Source organism: Mustela erminea, chromosome 7 (assembly GCF_009829155.1).
Source record: "Mustela erminea isolate mMusErm1 chromosome 7, mMusErm1.Pri, whole genome shotgun sequence".
Taxonomy (NCBI): Eukaryota; Metazoa; Chordata; class Mammalia; order Carnivora; family Mustelidae; genus Mustela; species Mustela erminea.
In genome coordinates, this window is record NC_045620.1 from 81,464,498 (window position 1) to 81,485,361 (window position 20,864).

Sequence of the window (20,864 nt, forward strand, 5' to 3'; positions counted from 1 at the left end):
ACAGAGCCGCCAGGTGCCCCTAGAAAGTGCTTTTACTTAAGTTTTTGTCTCCACTCTTTATAATTGCCCTGAGAAGCGTGTGTGTTTCAGCGTCTACAGACAATGAAACTGAGACAGGAGAGGTCAACAACCTGCTTGAGGAAGAGGCAAGGTGAGTAGCAGAGGAGAGATAAGCCTGGGATTCCTGACTTGTGGCCAGAGTCCCGTAAGAGCTCATGTGTTGACAGCAAAGTTTCTAGTGGAGAAGAGGAGGAAGGGGAAGGGAGGCCTCACATGCCTTTCCCTGATGGAAATCTTGGGGCAAAACAAGTGAGGGGGAAGTTGCCCTGGCTTATAGAGCTATGGGGTCAGGCTTCATAGAGACCATTCATTTCTCTTTCCATTATCATTCTCTCGTGGATCCTCTAGCCACCATCTTTTTGGCACAATCTTTTGCTTTTCCTGGCATCTGACCTCCCACCTCTACTCACTCCCACCCTCCAAATCTTTTTATGTAATCCTCTGGGACTGTAGACTTCAACAAGCAAACCAAATTGAAGGTGGCTCCATCCACCCTTCCATATATCTTTAAGCTCTCTACTCAGAATGAAATCCCACCTTCTTTGCTTTCCCTGAAGCTCTAGGAGACGAAGGTGCTCACTATTTCATCTGTGTGTCCCCCAGGGCCCAGAGGTGGGGTTAGTCCTCTTTCTCTGATTATTTCTCCTCCACCTCTTGTAAACACTCTTATTCCTCCACTCTTGAGGAGACCGCTGCTAGCCGTATTTCTTCTTCCTTTCTGGTGGTTCCCATCTTCCGAACTCCTGGTTCCTCCTCCTTCTTCACTTTCTTAAGACTTTAGCTCCCACCTCCATAACCTTCACACTATGACCCTGACTTTAATTCCTGCCCATATCTTCCTGAGTGGCTTCACTGCCCACACGGATGACCTCTCCAATACCCTGCCTCTCAGTTCCTTGGTGGCCTCATATTCTCCAGTGACTTTCTCCTCTACTCTCCCCTATCATATCCTGGCTTCGCCATGACCTAAAGCTCTCCACCTCCTGAACTACTAACTTAAGCATCCAGACTGCTGACCCAAGTCAGCAACCTCCTCTTCTTCCAACATGACTAAACATTGACTCCTTTGACACCTCCAGCCCATTGATTTCTGTCCTTTCTCTCTTATCATTCATCATGTCAACCTCACTTTTGCCAAGGTTCTTAATTCCTTGGCAAAAGGAATTTGCTCCTCTTCCCAGCTGAACCTGCACCAGAGCAAACACCTGAGCTCTGCTGGAGGAAATCACACAGGAGAGCCAAAGGGTACCTCATAAGTTGACACCACCAACCTCAAGTGGGTTGCATTCTGTCTTGCCATGCTGCCTTATCATCTTGCCACCTCCCAACCTTCCCACGCTCTGCAATGACTCTGCCACACCTTCTCTGCTCTCTTCAAATCTGTCACAGAGCAAGAGAAAATTATCCTGTGGAAGGATTCTATGTCCCACACCAAACCTGCCTACTTCAGTCCTCCTCTAACTTCCTCCCTCCCGTTATAATAGAGGAGGTAGCATCCTGCAAGAGGTTAGCCTTTCGACCCATACTCTGGTTCTGTCCTCTGCCATGGTCACAGGAAACTTTATTGTCCATTGTTCTCTCACTGCTATACCTTCATCTTCCTCTTCTCTATAGGATCCTCCATATGGGCATTTAAATACACTCAAGTTATTCTATCCTAAACCCACTGCTGACACATTTCCTCTCCAGCTGTTCTTCTCTCTGACCCTTCAAACTTTTCTGTCTGCATGAAGTACCTTTCTTCATTTCTTTACCTCTCACTCACTCCTCAATCCACTACAGTCTATCTCTTTGCCCTTCACTGTATGAGTCACTGCTCTGTGAAACTCCCAGTGACACCAAGGTCAGTCAATCTAGTGGCTGTTTAGTCCTCATTTCCCTTGGGTCTCTCAGCCATTTTGAGTGTTGTTGACTACTGCCTCCTTATTATATGTTCTTTCCCTGGGAAATCCCTACCTCCCCAAGCTCCTAATTTTCTTCCTACCTCTCTGGCAACTGCTCCACTTCATCTGCCAGTAGTTTGCCTCTGTCCAGCCTTTAGATAAGTCCTAGGCCCTCTTCTGGTCATGCTCTATACTCTCCTGGGAGGCCACCTTATTCTCCTGGTTTTATTACCACCGCTACTTACTACTTCTGTTTCAGTCTCCCCTCAGAGAACAGGACCCTACAACCAACAACCTACTCAACATCTTCACTTGGACACCTCACGGGCACCTCAGACCCACCTTGACCAAATGTGAACCTTGGGAAGGTTTTCTCAATTCTCTTCCTTGAGAGTCCCCCAAATGAGAAAGTGGCACCACTGTCCCTCTGCTTGAAGAAACAGAGAACTGGGAGTTTTCCTTGATTCCTCCCTAATTAAGCAATCACCAAATCCTGCTGGTATTCTTCTCTCCATTTGCTTTACCACTTAGATAAACAGCACTTTCATTTATATTTTAGCAACAGCCTCCTAATTATCCCTCAACCCCCCTTTTCCCTCTACCCTTTTCCTTCTTCACATCTGGTCAGAGTGATCTTATAGAACATGGTATTCTAGGCCCTGCAAAATGCAGCCCCTGCTTACCTCTCCAACCTCTCCCTCAACCACATCCCCCTTGCGGTATAAACCAGCCAGGAACTCTGTTCCACTCATCTCTTTGCCTGAGTAAGTCCTGCTCACCCTTCAGAGCTCAACTCAAATGTCACCTCCTCCTGGACTCCCCCAAATGGTCCCACCACCGTGAACTTCTGCAATTGTCAGTTATATAATTGACAGTGCATTGAATTGTGAACCTGTCTCTCTCCAGCTAAACTGTGAGCTCCAAGAGGGAAGAGTTTGTCTGTCATGGTCACCACTCCAGTGTCAACACATATTTGTTAAACAAATAAGTAATACATCTTTACCTACTGATGATGGACCCAGGCCCCAACCCAAGAGTAAAGACTACAGCCAAGTGGGTGTGGAACTTAGTGTTGAGTAATTCCCCCAAAGGAACAGTGTTAACTGTTACAGATACACTCCCAGCTGCATTAATTAATGGCAGGATGGAGAGAATGCCCTTATTTTTAAATTTTGGGGCCTGGGCAGATACAAAGGACACAAGCTTAATTTCCTTGTTGGATTTCAACTTACGCTGTAGCAGTTCCTTTACTAAAAACTCATTGGTAGGCAGCTGAAGGTATGTCTGTGGCTACCGGGTACCCATTTAAAGGGAAGACACACAGGCATAGAAACAGTATGTCAATCTGACAGCACAGAAAAATCTTCAGATGTCAGTCTTGTCCCACCACAGCATTTAATCAGAATAGCAGCCTAGAGATATCTTTATTTAAACTAAGGAACATGGACTCAGGAATAATTACTTTGATGTAGAATGAAAGCAGAGGCTTCATTTGTTTATTAATTTATACTTTCTCCAGAGTTCTTGAAGAATTTTTAATTTCTATATTTCTTAAAATGTTTTATTACCTTTCTAAATTGTGACAGTTAATATAACTGGAAAAATACAAAATGCAGAGTCAGTATAAGGGTATAAAATTCATCTCCCTCCTTCCCACACTCCAATCCCACACTTGGGATACCCGTGGTTAGCAGTCAGTGTGCATCCTTTTTGTTTTTCTATGAATATACAAAATCCAACTTGTTTCTTGAACTTTCATATTTCAGTCTTAGGAGAATCATGGGATCAACATAAAAGCAAAAAGGTCTGAAGGCTGAAAATAAAAATTTTCCCAGATCTGACTCCGAATTCCTGTTTCTAAAAGCGTGTACCCACGTGGCTCAGTGCATCCAGCTGCAAAATAGTCTTTTGCTCGGAGCTTGGATCAGAGTAAGGGCCCACAGTGGAAAAGGCTGAACTCCTAGGTGCCCGAAATCCCTGCATTTACATTTCTTTCCCCTTCGGCTAATTCCTCCTCAGAAAGCCTTCTGAAAAATGCACATATTTGAAGGTGGAGTGTCCTTAATTGCCGGGTCTGGTCGGTCTGGTCAGGTAAAGGGGCTCTCTTTCTTCCTGAAGAGATAAGGACCAACATACGGAGGTGCTTTGTGATGGGCCTCGGGCCAAGCTTGCCTCCCCACGGAGCACGCGCGTGACAAGCTGGCTGCGCCCAGCCTTTCAGACCTGCGCAACCTCCCCATCCGGTTGCGCTAGGCTTACCTGGGGTCCCCAAACTCGGGTCCAGAGTCAGGGACTCACCTTAGAATGCAGTGCTCTGGCGAGCCAGCAGGGGCGCTGGGCCGAGGTGCGTCTGTGGTTCCAGGTGTTTCGGCCGGCGGGAGTCGTAGACGCCAAGTCCTCACCGGTAGTGGGGAGCCGAAGGTGTGTGTCAGAGTTAGCTGCTAGGTGTCTGCCCTGCCCTTCTGGGCGGCGGCGCGGGTTGAAGGCGCAGCGTCTGGACACCTTGCTTTTCTGGCTTCCAAGACGCGCGTGGAACCTCGAGGAAATTCTCTGTAAGACACCACAAGGAGCAGAACTAAAACTTCCCCCTCACCAGTTCCTGGGCAGCTTCACAAATTCGAAGATCGGGTGGCAGTGCCAAGTAGGGCACCAGTGTAGGCCTTGGGCTCTACGGCGTTATTTGGGGGATCTAAGAGATGGTGGCAAGTATTGGGTGGGCAGAGAGCAATGGTCAAGTCCCACTCTGGCCCTGGTTCCCCCTTCCCCAGTGGAACTCCGGGTTTTGCAGGGGTGCACGCACCCAAGCACTGGAACGCCGGCTGTGGTCCAGTCTAGGCCCAGTCACAAACTGGTTCTGGCTGGAAAAGATCACTGGAGTCCTACCCAGGCTGTAGGCTTAGTCCCCCAACATCAGGCGCACCGCAAGAGGGGCGACCTGCAATTGGAGAGATTTCGGTTAGACCGGGGTTGGAATAGGGTCGAACTGTCCTGTTCTTCCGAGGAGGTCTACTTCCTGGGGGCCCCTTCCCCCCAATTTAACCCTTTACTTTCCACGTGTGGCCCTGGAAGCCCCGGAGGGTCTCTGGAAGCTAGGAGGAGCACCAGCCTGGGCGAATCTCGGGCGCCAACTGGCAGACAGGCTGGAGCTCGGCCTTCCCCAAACTTGGGGCGCCGGGCTGCGGGCCCGGCTGGGCGGTGACGTGAGGGGTGGTGCCGGGCCTGATTGGCGCGCGGGGCGGGGGCGAAGGCGGGGCCGGACCCGGGCGCCCAGAGGCGGCGGCGGCGGCGGCGGCGGCGGCGGCGGCGCCGGGAGCTGGAGCCGGGAGTGAGAGTCGCAGTGGCGGTGGCGGCAACAAGTGCCGGAGACAAGCGGTGCCGGTGACTCCCCCGCCGCCGACACCCCCGGGCCGCCCGTCGCGGAGCAACGTATGGAGCGGGAGCGGCGGCGGTCGCCGGGCTGAGCCGCGCCGAGCGGCCGGGACGTGGATGCGGCCGGGATCTCCCGCCCCCGCCCCGCTGAGCAGGAGCTGCTCCCGGACAAGGTAGGGCCGGGGCGGGTGTGCGCTCGCGCCCCCTCCCGCTCTTCTTCCCCTACCCCAGCGTCTCAGACCCCCAGCCCGCGCCACCTCCTTTCCATCTCTGCTTCGCGCTTCCCCCTGCTCCGCACGGACTCCTCTCCCTCGCAGTCCCGTTCCTCGCCGGTTCCGGCTTCGTACCGGCGCGCCCCAGGAGGAAACCGTTCCCGGGTGGCTCCCGCCGCATTTAGGCGTCCCCGCTTCCCTCTGGCTTCCTTACCCTGGAGGAAGAGGATAGCGAAACCAGGAGCAGCATGTCTTTTTAGTCTCTTGTCCTGTTTCACCCCCACCCCCACGGGGCCCGGGGACATCCCCCCTCCTCGCTGCACCCCAACTTCCGGGGGAGCCCGCGCGGGGCTGATGTAGGCATTGGGAAGGGGCGTCTGGGGCCGGCGTCCTCACCTGGCTTCCACGGGCGTTTTGGGGAGAGGGCCGTGTGTGATTTCTCACTCGCACCCCGTCACCCCACCCTCGCACTGCGCTGGTCTCGGTTGCCGCATGGGGAGATCAGGTGTTTTGTGAGCCAAAGAGCCGCCCGCCGCCGCTCCCCACCCCCATCTGCCTACCGCTGCCACCTCCGGGTCCCCAAAGGCTGGTTTCTGTGAAACTTACGGAGAACCTTTCGTGTTGACCTCTAAAAAATTGTTTCACGCCGCCGGCGTTGAATGATTAACTAGGCTGCTTGTCTGAGACCTGGAGAGGGGGATGGGTGGGTGCTGCCCGGAGCCGGTGAGGCAGGCCTTGGCCAAACACCTCGCTGGAAGGGTGGGCGTGGGGGCGCTCGGTGGGACCCCGCGGGCGGAGATCCTGGAGGCTGCCCCGGAACGGCAGGCGGACCCTCCTGGAGGTAGTAAAATCAAGTCTCCTTAATATCCAGGCCACGGTATTTTTCATTTAGGACCGGGGAGCCCCAGAACCCAATATCTCCCTACAAGTGTCAGGGCATGAAAGCTTATCTCTGAGATTAATACATTGTAAGCCCGGGTGGCGAGGAGGCTCCCTCTCCTGCTTAAAACTCAGGGATGGGGTGTTTGTCTTTGCTCCCCTATCACTCATGGCCTCGTGAACCTTCCCGATTTCGTAGAAAGATAGTTTAGAACAATTATACCATATTTTTCTGCCCCTCCCTTGTTGGAGCCTTGCTGCAGATGGTAGATTGCCAAACCAGTTGGTGAATATGGGCGTCTACCTGTTACAACAAATTCTTCCGGTGTATTTTGCTTCGGGAGGTGGTCAACAGGGTCAGGATCGGGAGCAGGAAGGCGGGAGGGTGGGGGTGGGATTCGGCCCTAACCCAGCCGAGGGCTCCCGAGCCCAGCTGTCTCCTGGTTGCGCCCATGCGGATCTGACAGCTTACCCTGGTGGGAGGACAGGCTTGGGCGATCATCTTCCCACTGCCCTAGTTCTCACTTCTCTTTCTTTTGAATAGAGGTTATTAAGCCTGGTGGAATTTGGGAGAGTGTTACACACACAGTCCCTGGTCTCTTAGATTAGATTTTAAGACCAGGGAAGTACAGAACACTATAGAATTCTCTACAGGGGTAAACGTATCCCCCTGCCCAGCTTTGTGAATGTCTGTATCTTTGGCTCTAACGTTTGAAATAACTTGTTCATTTTGAAATACTGCTTTCCCCTTGGCTATCTCCCAGCAGCAGGGGGTCACTGCTCTTAATTTCATGTGTGTTGATGAAAGGCCTGATTCTCCATAAAAGTTCCAGGTTCCCACCCTCACTGTTCACTGGTCTTGAATCTGCCACATATGATTCTGTGACCTTGGGCAGGTTGATCATCCCAGCCGTATTTTCCATAACGGGTTTTGGAAGTACCTGCTCTGCAGGATTGTTTTTGAGGACAAATAGGATAATGTTTGTCAAACTCCTGGCTCTGCATCATGGGAATTAAGAAGCACTTAATGAGTGGTGGTCGTTGTGTAATCAGTATGGAAGTTCCTCTAGGCATCAACTTCCCTTTACCAAAAGCAGTAACTGGGAACCATTTAGATTGGTCTGACTGAGACTGAAATCAGCCAGATTTGGCAGATGCAGATGAAGTTTTTAAAATCCAAGAAATGAAGTAACCTTTTCATGAAAATAAGCATAATATGCTTGTAACAATTAATGATTTTTTTCCTGGGTTTCTGATGGATAGCTGAGTAATGGCTTGTAGTTTTGAAGAGTTTCTTGTTAAAAAAACACAATTTAGATTTCTCCAATTCTAAGATATTGCAGTTTTGCTAAAATAGGAAAGTGGAACTGATAATTCATGGTTGATTTTTCGTTATACAATTTGTTCAAATATGTGCCTTTTAAATTTTAATTTATTATTATTATTATTGTTTTTAATTTTATTTTATTGGGGAGAGAGAGAGAATGAGAGAGGAAGCACAAGCAGGGGGAGGGAGAGGGAGAAGTAGACTCCCTGCTGAGCAGGCAGCCTGCCAGTTTGTGAACTGATGGACTGAATGACTGATGGACTCACTGACGGACGGACAAACGGAGGACTCCGTCCCAGGACCTAGGGATCATGACGTGAGCCGAAGGCAAACACTTAACAGACTAAGCCACCCGGGTGCCCCCAAATGTGTGCCTTTTTTAGAGATGCGTTGGAAAAAAGGGAGTTATATCAGGAAATGAAGAGAATCTTAAAAAAAAAAAAAGGATAATTCTGCTTTACATGCTGTGTTGTTGGTACAAAGCTAGGATGTTCTGGATAGAAATGTATGAGGCTTTTTAGCTGATGCAGGATATGAAAAAAGATGAATCCATTGTTTCTTAAAGAAACTTTGAAACTTCAAGTTTTTATGTTTTCTGGTAATGCTGGTTTGTTTTGTTTTTTTGTTTGTTTTTGAACCATAATTCAGGGATCCTGACCAGTGCTGTGAATGTGCCTGACGGGCGTACTCTGTTCTTAACATACTGGGTCAGTGCTTTTCATTCTAACTTGCTTAATAGCCACAATATTTGACTTTACTTAGTTTTTTGAACAGTTTTGTTGGACAGTTTGTTGAAGACTTTGACAATTAATAAATGCCAATGGTTACATTTATAAACATTAAGATTCTTGCACCTGGGATAATACTTGGTTATATAATCTATTGCAGCATGCCCAGTTGTAGTGTATAAGTTATAAATACTGGAAAATTCTCATAAAGGCCTTTGGGTCTTTTATGGAGATGCTCAGAGGGAACTAAAATCATTGCAATCAATTGCCTGGCAATTTTAGTGCATACAGAACGTTAAAACATGAATTAAACTGGGCTCTGACAATTTGAAAGTTGGGTTTCCTGGCTGACATCATCAAAAGTACCCAGGAAGGACCACAGCACATACAGCCAACAGGTGTGTAGGAACAGCTCTTTCCTCCCCCATACTCCTCCTCAAGGTGGGATAACTGTTAACTAGGTGCTTGCCAAAGATGTCTGCAAATTGTATGATGAATAAATTCCTCTCTCTGGAGAGGCAATTACCGTTCGAATAAGAGGTATAATGTGTGTGGTATAAGACTTCAAGAAAATTGATGTAATGATTTCATCATCACCTAGTGATGAGGCTTTGCTAGTCTGAACAGAACTTCGGTGGGAAGAACTTGTACTTGACAGAGAATTTGTTATTAGGGCATATGTGGTACAATTACACTACTGCTGGAAAAAGTTAATTGTACCAGTTTTCTGTATGTTAAAACTCTGAGCTGAGATTTTGCATGTATTGTATGTTGCCACTGCTGTGAACTTAATGTTCTTTGCCCATCAGCTTTGTCTCCTTGACTTTTTAAATTTTTTGTAACAGAATTCAAATTTTCTTTAATTTTTTTTTTTTTTAAAGTAGGCGCTATGCCTAACATGGAGCTTAAACTCAGAACCCTGAGATCAAGAGTCTCATGCTCTACTGACTGAGCCCGCCAGGTGCCCCAAAATTCAAATTTCTTTTGAGAACATTGTTGATAAAGTTATACCATGTCTTGAAATATTTTGTATGATTTTAGTTTTAGGTGTTTCTATAGATGTTACAATTATTTTCTGTGCATCTGTGAACATTCCTTTAGAGCAGGGTTTAAAACTGTATTCTGATGTGGCTATAGAGGGGAAATTCCCAGTAGCCAGGAAGTTGATACTTTCTACTTTTCATTCTGTGGCATTTAAAAACAGGTTTATTGTTCCAGTGTTTTCACTCTGATGTGATTAGGATGTACGTTGCTTCCCAGAATACTTTTAAAAAATATTATCTGAGGGAATCAATTCTAGAGTGTGGCCAGGTTTTGTCAGAGTGGTGGTTTAGTGGTTAAGAGTATGAACTTGGAGTCCATCTCATGAGGAAGTTTTTTTTCTTTAACTTGAGCTGTAGCATACAGTAAAGTGTGAAGTGCTCTAATGTTGTGTGTGGCTCCTGAGTGTCTATCCAGCATCCCACTCCAGAATTAAACATTTTCTGTGCCCCAGAAGGTGCCTGTGCCCCTTCTAGTCAATATCCACCCAGTAGAGGGAAGTTTCATATCATCTTAGATGTGACTCCTTTCATATAGATTGGTTTTGCCTGCTCTTGAACCTAATAGAAGTGGAATTACAGAATCATACCGTGTATAGTCTTGTGAAACAGACCTGGTTTTGAATTGGTTTTTGCCACTATGTAACTGTGGTTACTGTGACTAAGTTACTTAACCTCTCTGAGCCTCAATTTCTTCATTTGTGAAATGGGGGAGATGAAATTCTTATCTCAGATTTACTAGGAAGATTATCTAGCACTGTGCTTGAAGTGCGGTTTCCTTGTCCCCCTTTTATTTCTTTACAAAGGTGCTAACTAACTAAAGGGATGCCTGGTGGTGGGGGGGGTGCTCAGTCGGTTTAGCGTCTAACTCTTGGTTTCAGCTCAGGTCATGATATCATGGGTCGTGAGATGGAGCCCCACTCAGCAGGGAGTCTGCTTGAGATTCTCTTTCTTTGCCCCCTCCTCCAACTCATGCATGTGTTGTCTCTCTCTTTCAGAATAAATAAATAAATCTTTTAAAAAAGTGGTAACTAAAGCAATTAGCTCTTCCTTGTTTTAATATGCTATTTCACTCTTAAAGTTATGTTGGTCTTTTGCTGAAAGTTAGAAGCCAAGTCTTTGTTGATTCATTGTTGATGTAGCTTTCAGCTTAAATAAGACATATTATGTTTCGATAACTGATCTCCTATTATTTTTTTAAATTATTTACTTATTTTGGAGAGAGAGAGGGCAATTGCATGCAGAGAGTGGGGCAGAGGGAAAGGGGGAGAGAGTCTCAAGCAGAAATCAAGTCAGACGCTTAATGGACTGAGCACACAGGTGCCCCTCCTATTATTTTTAATTGACATTTTCTTTGTAAGTCATGAAATGACAGTCATTGAAATGTCCTGTTTAGAGCCAATCAGTTGCTGTGTCCTGCAAGTATATAAGCTATAAGCTAGGATGCTTATAAGTATAAGCTAGGATGCATTGGTGACTGTTCACACTTGATTATGAAATCTATGGAAGAGTTTAAATCAGAGGGAATGGTAAGTGGCTGGGGTATCCACAGTGTTTTGTGAAATAATTATTTCAGAAGTGAAAGTATAGGGCCAGTTGTTAGGCTCAGACCATTGCATGCTCAGACAAATCTTTTAAAACATTTGCAGCTTATATATACTGTAAGCAGTAGTATATATTCAGTGGTCTCATGTTTCCAGGGTTTTGGTGGGCTTTTTGGATACTTTCTATTTTTGGAGCCATTCTTTAACTGTAACTCAGGTGGTCCTGTGGCGTTCTTTATAAAAGACTTTTTTTCTTATGGTGTTTATTTAGGGGGGGGAAATCAAAGTAAGGTAAAGGAAAATAACATTGTAACTGCTCTTAACTTGGTTTGGGTCCTTCTAGGTTCTTTTCTCTATATCTGTACACCTCTAGAATAGGCTTAGGAAAAACATATTGCTGATGCTTTAGGCAAAGTTAAAATGGATTGTGTGGGGTGGGCCTGCCTAGAGATATATCTGGCTGAGAGGGCATGAGGGTTTGAAGGTTTGGGTTCAAGTCCATCCTCACTATGGCCCCTACTTGTGACTGTACCATTGTCAGGAGTGCTGGGCATGCAGTCCCCCAACACCCCCCCCCCATTAGGACCCCAGTCTTCCAGATTACAGTAGAGAGAGAAAACCCATCCTTGGGACCACCTCCCCCTAAGACCTCAAGTCGTTGTATAATCAGATGAGCATTTTGTTCACTTAGCCAGCATGCATTAATTGAACATTTACTATACGCCTGCCTCTGTGCTTGGCCCCATGTGTGTTCTAGATAGGTCAGGCACAGTTCTGCCCTTGAGTTACCAGTCTCTGGAAACTCTAACCCAGAACTGATGAAAGGGTGCTCTTGTTGAGGTGCAAGCAGTGGGCAGTTTGGGGGGCAGCCAAGAAAGGCCTCCTGAGAAACTGGTGTTTGGGCTTAGCCCTAACGGATGGATTAATAACTTTTCGGAGGGCAGAGGCAGGTATCGCAGACTTGTGTCAGTGTGTCAGGGAAATAGCAGGTGATCCTGCTGGTTTGGAGGTCAGGGTGTTTAGGAAGGGGTAGTAGGCCATGGTGTAACCCCATTGACCATGCATCTGATGGCACTAGATAGTCATGGAAGTCATGGGAGCCATGGAACATTCCCGCAGAGGGGATGCAGTGACATGTCAGGATCAGACTTGCATTTAGGAAAGTGAGCTTGAGCCTGATAGGTAGATGCAAGGCAGGTGTGTTCACAGCCCTGTGTCATTTTACAGCCTCCTGATGGAGGACTATTTCCCATTGCCCCAGCAGTCTCTTCTCTGAAAGAATGTGGAGGAATATGTACAAACTGAAATTACTTTGTAAACTTCTCTGCTCAGAAACCTCCAGTAGCTCTTCCTCTCAGACTGAAGTCAGTCAGACTAAAGGCAGGGACCTTCTGTCACCTCCCGGGCCCTTGGTTCAGTTGACTGTAGCCACACTGGTCTCTGCGCTCTCCTGCTGCTGGCATTTGCAATGGCTGTTTCCTCTTCCTGCCCCACTCCTGCCACCTTGTTCTTACCCTTATCATCTGTGCTGTCCTTTATGTTTTGTCTGAGTTCTTGCCAACTGTATGAGGATTGGCCATGTAACTTAATTCTTGGTTGTCTGTTTTAAACACTGCACAGTTAACACAGGTGCTTGGTACTTGTTGAATTCGTTCACTTTCTGGGGGAAAACTGGGTGCCCAAAAACCAGGCCAGGGATGGTGCAGGATTGAAGTGTATGTATTTGATTTATTTGAAAGAGAGTGAGCGGTAAGAGGACTGATGTTTGTGGGATGGGGTTTGGAAACCAGTACAGGTAAGTGTGAAGGGGATGATCTACAGATATAGGTATGCTGGGGATCTTTTTAACATTTGGAACATTGGAAGTTGTAGTGGTGTCTCAGAGGGTTCAGGGGATGGGAGCAAGGGAAGACCCAGGAGTAAGCTTGAGCCCAAAACTGGGGAGAGCACCTATGTGGGGGCATGAGGCCAGGAGCAAAGCTGTGAAGATGCAGAAGAACAAGGAAGAGAATCCGGGTTCAGTGGTCTTGAATTTGGGATGGGGTCAGTGTTAGATGCCCTGGGAAGTCAGAAGAGGTCAAGGACTAGGAAGATTCCAGAGGATGAAGGGAATTAGAAAGGTCTGGGCATGACAAGGAGCAGAACCTTTTCAGGATGTTGACAGAGAAGGGAAAGAGGGTCTTGTGCTTGGAGGTACTGGGAGGAGGGAGAGCTTTGAAGGTGAAGAATGGAGAACTGCCCTTGATACTGGACCCAGGGGAGCATACAGTGCTGTCCCAGGGCACGGTAATCTTATGAGGGCTGGGGAGTGACTCACTGGAAAGGGGAGAGTGGTCCTTGTGGAGAACTTGAAGTAGATTTTGGTGCTAAGAGCTGACTTTAAAAAAAAAAAAAACAACCCAAAAAACCTTTGTAACCATGGCAACCATCTTGGCTTCTGTTGCCTCCCCCACCCCCGCAAAATAGGGAAAAACCTGCACATCCTCACATGTTGATTGTTTAAATCCAATGCAGTCATGAATATGGAAGTGTTAACACTCCAGTAAGGTTATTTCTATGGAGCATAAACTTGCTAAGGTTTTTAATTTGTGCTTCAGAATTATGTTGTTTTTTATTTTCTTTGGAAAGCACTTAACATCCAGATGCTTCTCTGAAGTGCTTCTTTTTTGAGTCCTGATCAGAGAGTAATACAGTTATGTTAAAAACAAAACAAAACAAAACAAAATAAAACCTTCAAGTCTAGCTCTAGATTATTCGCTGGGAAGCCTAGTGATATTTGCAGAATCAAATATATTTATTTAGCATTGCAAGGGTCTAATTGGGTTGGTTAGAAATACCATCATTTCTGAATATTTAACATTTGGAACTAACAAAATATATTTTAGATTTATTATCTTATGGCTGAATTTGATGTTTGTTTAAAAGGAACTTATGTAGCTTTTATTCTTAAAGTAAATGAGATGCAGCCGTTTTATTTTTCTTCTCTTCACCACATAAGGAATTATTTTCTTCAAATGAACTTAAAATATCTCTCATGAATACTCCTATTTTTAACCGAATGTTTGTCTCTTTTAAAATTTTTTCCTTAAGGTTCTGATGGATCCTTAAAAAAAAAAAACAAAACAAACAAAAAAAAAAAACCTCTTTCTAATGGAAATTTTCAAACCAATACAGATAGAGAGAGGTATAGGATGAAGCCTCAGGTGGCTGCCACTGGTGTCAGTATGATGCCCTCTTTGTTTTCGTCCCTACCCCACACATGAGTAGGAGGCTGTGTGGGCACCACCCTGAGTGGGAGGACACATCCTGGTGGACCTCCGGGTCACCAGTTGGAGAAACAGAAACTATGGGGGTGTTCGGACTTCCCATGGAGAGGGAGAGGTGAGCAGAGGGTGGACGCTGGGCAATCACAGATGGCTACAGCCCCTGATATTTCCAAGTAGGTAGGAGCGAAGGTGACATTCACAGACATATTTAAAATTACATGATTTAAGCTGCTTGGTAAAAGAGGCCCGGTTTCTAAGCGGCTCTGTCCTTAGTTCATATGTTGAGCAAACATAATCTCTTTTATTTTGGCAACATAAATTTTTCTTGGCAGGTGGCCAAAGAAAGAAGTGTTCCCATTTCATTTCTTCAAATATGTGGACATACATCCTGGTCAGACAGCCCCCTTTTTAATAGAACATCTGGATAAAAGGCCAAAATGTCCGTTTTGAGGATGTATATTTTCAGTCTATAAGATTTATTTTGATAACTTGAAAAAGCAACTTAAAAACAATCCTTAAGCTTTTAGTGACTTGAAATTTGCCATGTGAGGAGGGGAAAAAGAGTCAGGAAAGGGAAAGGAGTCTAGGAGAAGGGAACTGGGGCGGGGGCAGTTTGCTTGTTTGGTACCCCATTCTGAAGTTGCCACCCCAGGGTCACTCGTCACTAGACAGGTTGTCTTCTGGGATGAGGATGGTCCCTGACTGGAGGAGAGGTGGCATCCCAGGGAGAGGCCTGTTGAATTGGATACTCGGCACGTGTGAGGAGCGGTGGCTGGCACTCAGATTGGAATGCTTTCATCTCTCAGTTACAGCACATGGGGGGGGGCGGTGTCTTGGTTCCACTCCCCCAAGGCTGAGGAGAGTGGGATCTTGGCTCACCTGGAACCGTTCCGGCTGGGAAGCATTGCTGGGGGTGAGGGGTAGGTTCTGGGTAACTAGCTCTTGGCATTCCTTTTGAGAGGTCCAGTTTTGGGGAACCCTGAGTGCTGGCAGGGAAGATTCAGTACAGGGCACTGACGGAGTAGAGGTTGTCCTCCTGATGGAGGCTGCGGCATTTGAACCCGGGTCTTCGAGGATGAGGCTAGGATTGAGAAGCTGGAGAATGGCCATGAAGCAAAGGTGGGGGAGGGGAGGACAGGGGTTGTTTTTATGGGGTGCAGGTGCTTGGGAGTTCTGTGGGATGGGATTAGGAAAGGAGCATACTTGGATCTAGGATCAGGTCTTTGTGAGAGTGCTTAATGAGGATGGGGGTGCCTACCTCCCCTGTACCCTGACTGTGCCCACCACGCAGCTCCATGCTTGTCTTCAAGTTTGGTAGCAACAGGGATGGGAACCCATTCAGCATCCCAGTTCCTGCCACTCTCCTTCCCTTCACTGTCCATCTTGGGAACCTCGGGCCAGGTTTGGAAGCAGTTGACTTAACTCTAAAATGAGGATACCTCAGGAACTATTTCACAGGACTGAGTACCCAGTTGGGACCTTGGCATGCTTACTGGCACATGGACAGGCCCTCCGTGAATGGGTAGGGTCTGGTATGCGCTTGTTAGTCTTGTTATAAGGAGTGTCCCTGTGCTACCTCCATTGCATTCCTTTGTTTCTAGTCTCCCCACCCCCCACAAGGTATTAGCTGTGTTGAGTCCTTAGATTTTAGTATAACATGATTTAAATCTCTGCACATGCCAATTCTACACAACTTTTTATGACTTTCATGCATGTTTTCAGAACAGTGAGTCAGGCATTTAACTCAAGGCTGCTTCTTTAAGGGACTCAATGAGTATGACTGGAGTTCTGGAGGCTGAGGCTGAGGCGTGGTACCTCATGCTCCTCGGTGGCACCTTCATTGTAACTAAGAGTACGTGCTCTTCACGAAAACGTGTCCCTGGGAACCTTCATCCTAACAGCCAAGAAATGGAGACTTCCCAAGGCTGTTTATTAACTCACTTAAGGTAATGAATGCCATTGGGGTTGATTTAAATATTAAAGTTACAAAAGGAGTCTAATACGCTATGTGCAATTTCAGTTTGCAGCATGTTCAAACAATATTTTCTTGATTTGGGGAGGTTATATTTTTATTTTAGAAGGAAGACAAATGGAAAATCTTATTTTGCAGGAAATTGATGGACATGCTCTCAAAGTCTACATTTCATAGAGTCAAAAACTGCCAAATATAATTTAATAAAATTGGGAAGGGCAGTGGTTGCTTCCAAAGTTTATCTGTGGAGCTTGTGGGAAGTGACATAGATAAATCTCTATGCCAGAGAAAATGGAAGATTGGATTTGGCTGTCCAGGTGCTTAGCAGTAAAGCGATCGTTTTAAAATAAAAAAGTTCTACAACTTTTTGTGGTCAATTATCACAACCCACGGAATTAAGTGGTGGGGGTATGACGTAATTTTGAAAGTCAATTTTAAATAAAACTTTGACGATAATCAGCTTTTAATTTTGTTAACATGTTGGTCTTTAGGTAAAACTTGCCTGTATTTTGTCTATGTAAAAATGACAGTAATCTCTTTTCCAGTACTTCTATGAAAATATTCTCTCTTACTGATTTCATCAGCTTTTCCGTATAAGTGTTTGTAGATAAATGGAGCCCACATAGCAGGCACCAAATTACCTCCTCCCTTCCCTATCTTTTTACACCAAGCCATGCTGATGGCCTACTTATTTCCAGAAGCATTTATACAAGGTCATTTTGATAACTTAGTTTATATAATGGGATTCTTTTCTAGTCCAGTACTATAATTTATGCTTGTGCATTTTTATTAGTTTGTAATTGCCTTCCAACCCTTGGGCCCATGTTTCTTTATAGATTTATTTAATCATATTAGACTGTTTCCTGAGATGTCTTTAGGTTATGTACTGCATGGAGATGACAACCACTAATGCTTCCTGATGGCTGAGGGGTGAGACACTGAGGGGGAAGGCACTGGAATTGGAAAAAGCGTAGGACCCTTGGGAAGAGGAATGGCCTAGACTAACAAATAGCCAGGGGCCAGGTATGGGACTCTGGGGTGGGGGGCTAGAGATGGATGGCCTGTGTGTGAAATTATTCAACAATGACTTCTTTAGAGTTGTGTGTACTCTTGATCAAAAAGATAAAAAAAGAAACATTTTAGTTAGTCCTTGTTTCTTTATTGCTCCTCCCCTTTTACGGCTTCAGATTCATTGTATTGTTTGAGCAGCAGACACAAGAGATACAGAAATGCATGTGGATATGGCCCAGCCCCTGTCCTTGAGGCCCCCCACATCCTGTGGGTGTGTCAGACTTGTTAACAACAAGCGGATAAGTCAGATAAATGTGTGTGTTAGGTGTTCCAGCAGCAAAGGGGAAGTAATACAAACACACCCAGGAGAGGAGGGGTTCAGGGAGGGTGCCCCTCTGGGCAGTGCTGGAGCAGCAGGCCTCTTCGCCGTTTTGTTATTTATGTTGAAGGCCTAGAATCGAAGCTGCAAACTGTGAGGAAAAGACTTTGTCACTAACAGTGATTCTCACTGCTGGACTCACTGTCCTGATTATGCCCTTGGCGGGGCATCTGCTAAGACTCTGGGCCTCCTGGTACCTTGGTTTCCTATTCTGCAAATGAGGTGATTGGCGTAGATGCGCTATCAGGCCCTGGAGAGGAAATCCTTATGGCTTCTTTTTGATAATAAGCTTGGTCTGATCTGTGTGTGTGGAGTGTGTGTGCTTGTGATGGAGAAAACCAGTGAAAGGGTGAGATGATACGGTTTGTGGCCAACGCTTACTCTCTGGTCATCTTTTCTGACATGGGCTGGGGTCTTCTCCTCTCCTGACTTCCGGGCCAGCTCTGTACCAACCTGGAGCAGGGTACAGGGCCATGCTGGGATCCCTCACTTCAGGCTGTGCTGCTGGGATGAAAAGGCAACATTTTCTCTGTGTAAACAGATCTCACAAAGGGGTTTGCCTGGGTGAGTTTATGATTAGGCCAGTTTAGGCCCCTGTCTCTCGTTCTTTAGTGTGGATAGTACCTGACCCTCACCTGCAGGGACTCCAACTGGCTGGGAAGGCACCTGCCTTACCAGACCAGGACTTCCGGCACCGTGAACCATGAACCGGTGAACAGTTCTCAGCATGGGATTCTGTCTACAGGATTCCTTTCTCATGCTGATTGAGATTTTCATTCCTAAATTGTTTTTTTTTTTTTTTTTAAGTCCAGCTTTATCTGGGGATTCTGGAAATCTTGAGCTACAACATTAGGTGGTAGAAAGAGTGAGAGCTTAGTCTTGGGGTCAGGGTCCAGGGTCCAAATGCTGGCTCCACGCAGATTAGCTCCATAACCTCAGACTAATTGCTTCATGCTTTCAAGCTTGCGAAGATTAAGTGAGAGGAGAACCACCGACATAGAAAAATGGGAAAGGGCATGAAGAGTAGGAAAATCAGGAAAGAAGCATGTGAAAAGGATAGTGTAAATTAAAACAGGGAGATAGGCTTTCTTTGTAAAGATAAAAAGAAGGACAGCGTCCACAGTCCACACATGGGTAGCTCCGTGTTCTTGGGTGTGTGGTGAAGATAAACCAATCTGGCCTTTCTTTTTGGTGGGGGATGGAAGGGGAGGAAAGGAGAATAATTGGATTGTTTACTTTCTCTCTGTAGTTTCCCAAAGGAAAAAATAAGACAAAAAAGATGCATTTATGAGGTCCTTAATCAGTTTTTTTTTGGTTATGTGGAAAATCACCAACAGCTCATTAGTGATGATTGATAAGCCAGAACAAATGCCTGTGTCCCAGCAGAGATGCACGAGAGCTCTGCTGATAGGAGACAGACTGCTCAGATCATGCTCTTTCCTCTGTGAACTACATCTGCTTTACAGAAATTAAATCTCAGTGGGGCACCTGGGTGGCTCAGTTCATTAAGTATCTGACTTGATTTCGGCTTTCGGCTCAGGTCATGGTCCCAGGGTCATGGGATCAAGGCCCACGTCAGGCTCTGTGCTGGGTGCAGAGCCTACTGAGGATTCTCTCTCCCTCTGTCCCCTCCCCCCTCCCACTGAAACTAAAAATCTCAGTGAATTCAGGAGCCAGCTGTGTTTGTTGTCAACACAGACATCCGTTTGGAGTTTTTCATTGTCCCTTATTTTATATTCCTGTATGATTTAATCCATTTTCTTCTCTTTATTTTTTTACATAGAGGGCCTGTGAAAGAAAGAGAACACATTCCAGCAGCCTCTCTGGTGGCTGCACTTGTTCAGTGAGGCACAGATACCAGTCCTCTTCTTCTGGGTAGAGGCCCTGGGCCCACCAGCACTCACTTCCTCTTCCCAATGTGTCCTCCAAGCCCACAGACTGGCCGGGTTACCTCTGCCTGCAAACACCCTGTGCCCCTTCAGGTCCTGCCTTCATCTCTGTTGTCCGCTAATGAGCAGTTACATATATTCACTGTATCAGATCCATATAATAATAATGGATATAATGGTTATAATAACCCTTTCCTCTTGACTTCAGACTCAGAAAAAAGTATGCTTGGAGATGAAGTTGGGTTGGTGACTTAACAGATAGAGAACTTGGGCCAGTTTTTGACTGTTGCATCTCAGCTCCGAATTCACCCTGTGTTGCCTGATATATGAAAATGGATCAGGGACTTCAGATGTTTTACCTTCACCTTCTGTAAGTGAAGGCTCTGAAGAGGATGTTGCAGAAGTATGGGATTTCCTTCCTGGTCTGGAACCGGGTTCTGGTAGAACCTGCTGTACTGTACTCCTAGGGACCTGTAGGGGGGTCATGGCTTTTTCCAACTCTGGCAGCAGTGCTGGACTGGAGGAGCCTGGGCTCACCCGAGGTCACTGCTTCTCTGCTCCTGCTTGTTAGCCCCATGTATATTCATACTGGAGTCCCCAAACCCTGGCCATTTAGTGAGCTGGCCACCTGATCTTTGTGCCAGGCTGTGGCCACAAGCTGGCCCTGTCTCAGCCATACATTGACATGCTAACCTGCAGTACAAGGGGGTCTCCCCACTGCCTGGTTCTGGCAGCATCCTTGACTCCCTGCGCATGGTGACTCCCTCTGCATGCCCACCCAGCAGTTTCTACGACTTTTCTCTCATTTTCCTGATGGGGACCTGTGTATTCCAGGCTTTGTGACTGTACCCCAGAGGGTTGTTCCTGCTTTCCTGGGCACTGGCCTGTCTCTGGCCTGGGAGTGCAGGAACTTTTCTGCCATCCATACCTTCTCAAATAAGCTCTGAACGTCTCTTCTGCGTTTGTCCTTTTTCTAGTACTTTTCATCTGCCAAAGCTTACTTGTTAGAATTCTATTCCATCTTTATAGTTACTCACCAGGTTCTGAAACTTGTGCTTAAATTTCTGTGTGATTTCTGCCTCCTGGTTGGACCCAGACTGAAGTACATCCCATGTAACCCCACTAAGCAAACAGAAGGATGGATCAGAGAGAAATCTCAGGGTTTCTCTGAAGGGCTGTTAAGAGCCTGCCAGACTGTACTTGTTTGTACGTAGGTCCCGGAGCTTGGAGTGGAAACACTTAACAAGGCATAGCCATGTACAGCTCTTAACATGGGCTTCCAACACACATTAAGCTCCATAGGAA

The 20,864-nt window shown here is 46.4% G+C and overlaps 2 protein-coding genes across 3 annotated transcripts in view; one reads left to right on the forward strand and one right to left on the reverse strand.

Annotated features, from left to right (window-relative positions):
* On the reverse strand, window positions 1–7,326 carry LOC116596377 (translation initiation factor IF-2-like). Its single transcript, XM_032353690.1, has 4 exons — window positions 7,143–7,326; window positions 4,744–5,733; window positions 4,242–4,493; window positions 1–4,055 (listed from the first exon to the last, which is right to left on the reverse strand). Exons 1-2 carry the CDS (start codon window positions 7,324–7,326, stop codon window positions 5,033–5,035), a joined length of 885 nt encoding a protein of 294 aa, XP_032209581.1. The 3' UTR covers window positions 1–4,055; window positions 4,242–4,493; window positions 4,744–5,032.
* B3GNT2 (UDP-GlcNAc:betaGal beta-1,3-N-acetylglucosaminyltransferase 2) overlaps window positions 5,378–20,864 on the forward strand; it is a 27,319-nt gene continuing 11,832 nt past the window's right edge. Inside the window, exons 1-2 of one of the 2 annotated variants that reach the window (XM_032353654.1) lie at window positions 5,396–5,485; window positions 8,379–8,437. The gene's annotated coding sequence lies outside the window, so the exon portion shown is untranslated. Of the gene's footprint in view, window positions 5,486–8,378; window positions 8,438–20,864 lie in introns of both variants that reach the window. The other variant, XM_032353652.1, reaches the window with a different exon arrangement.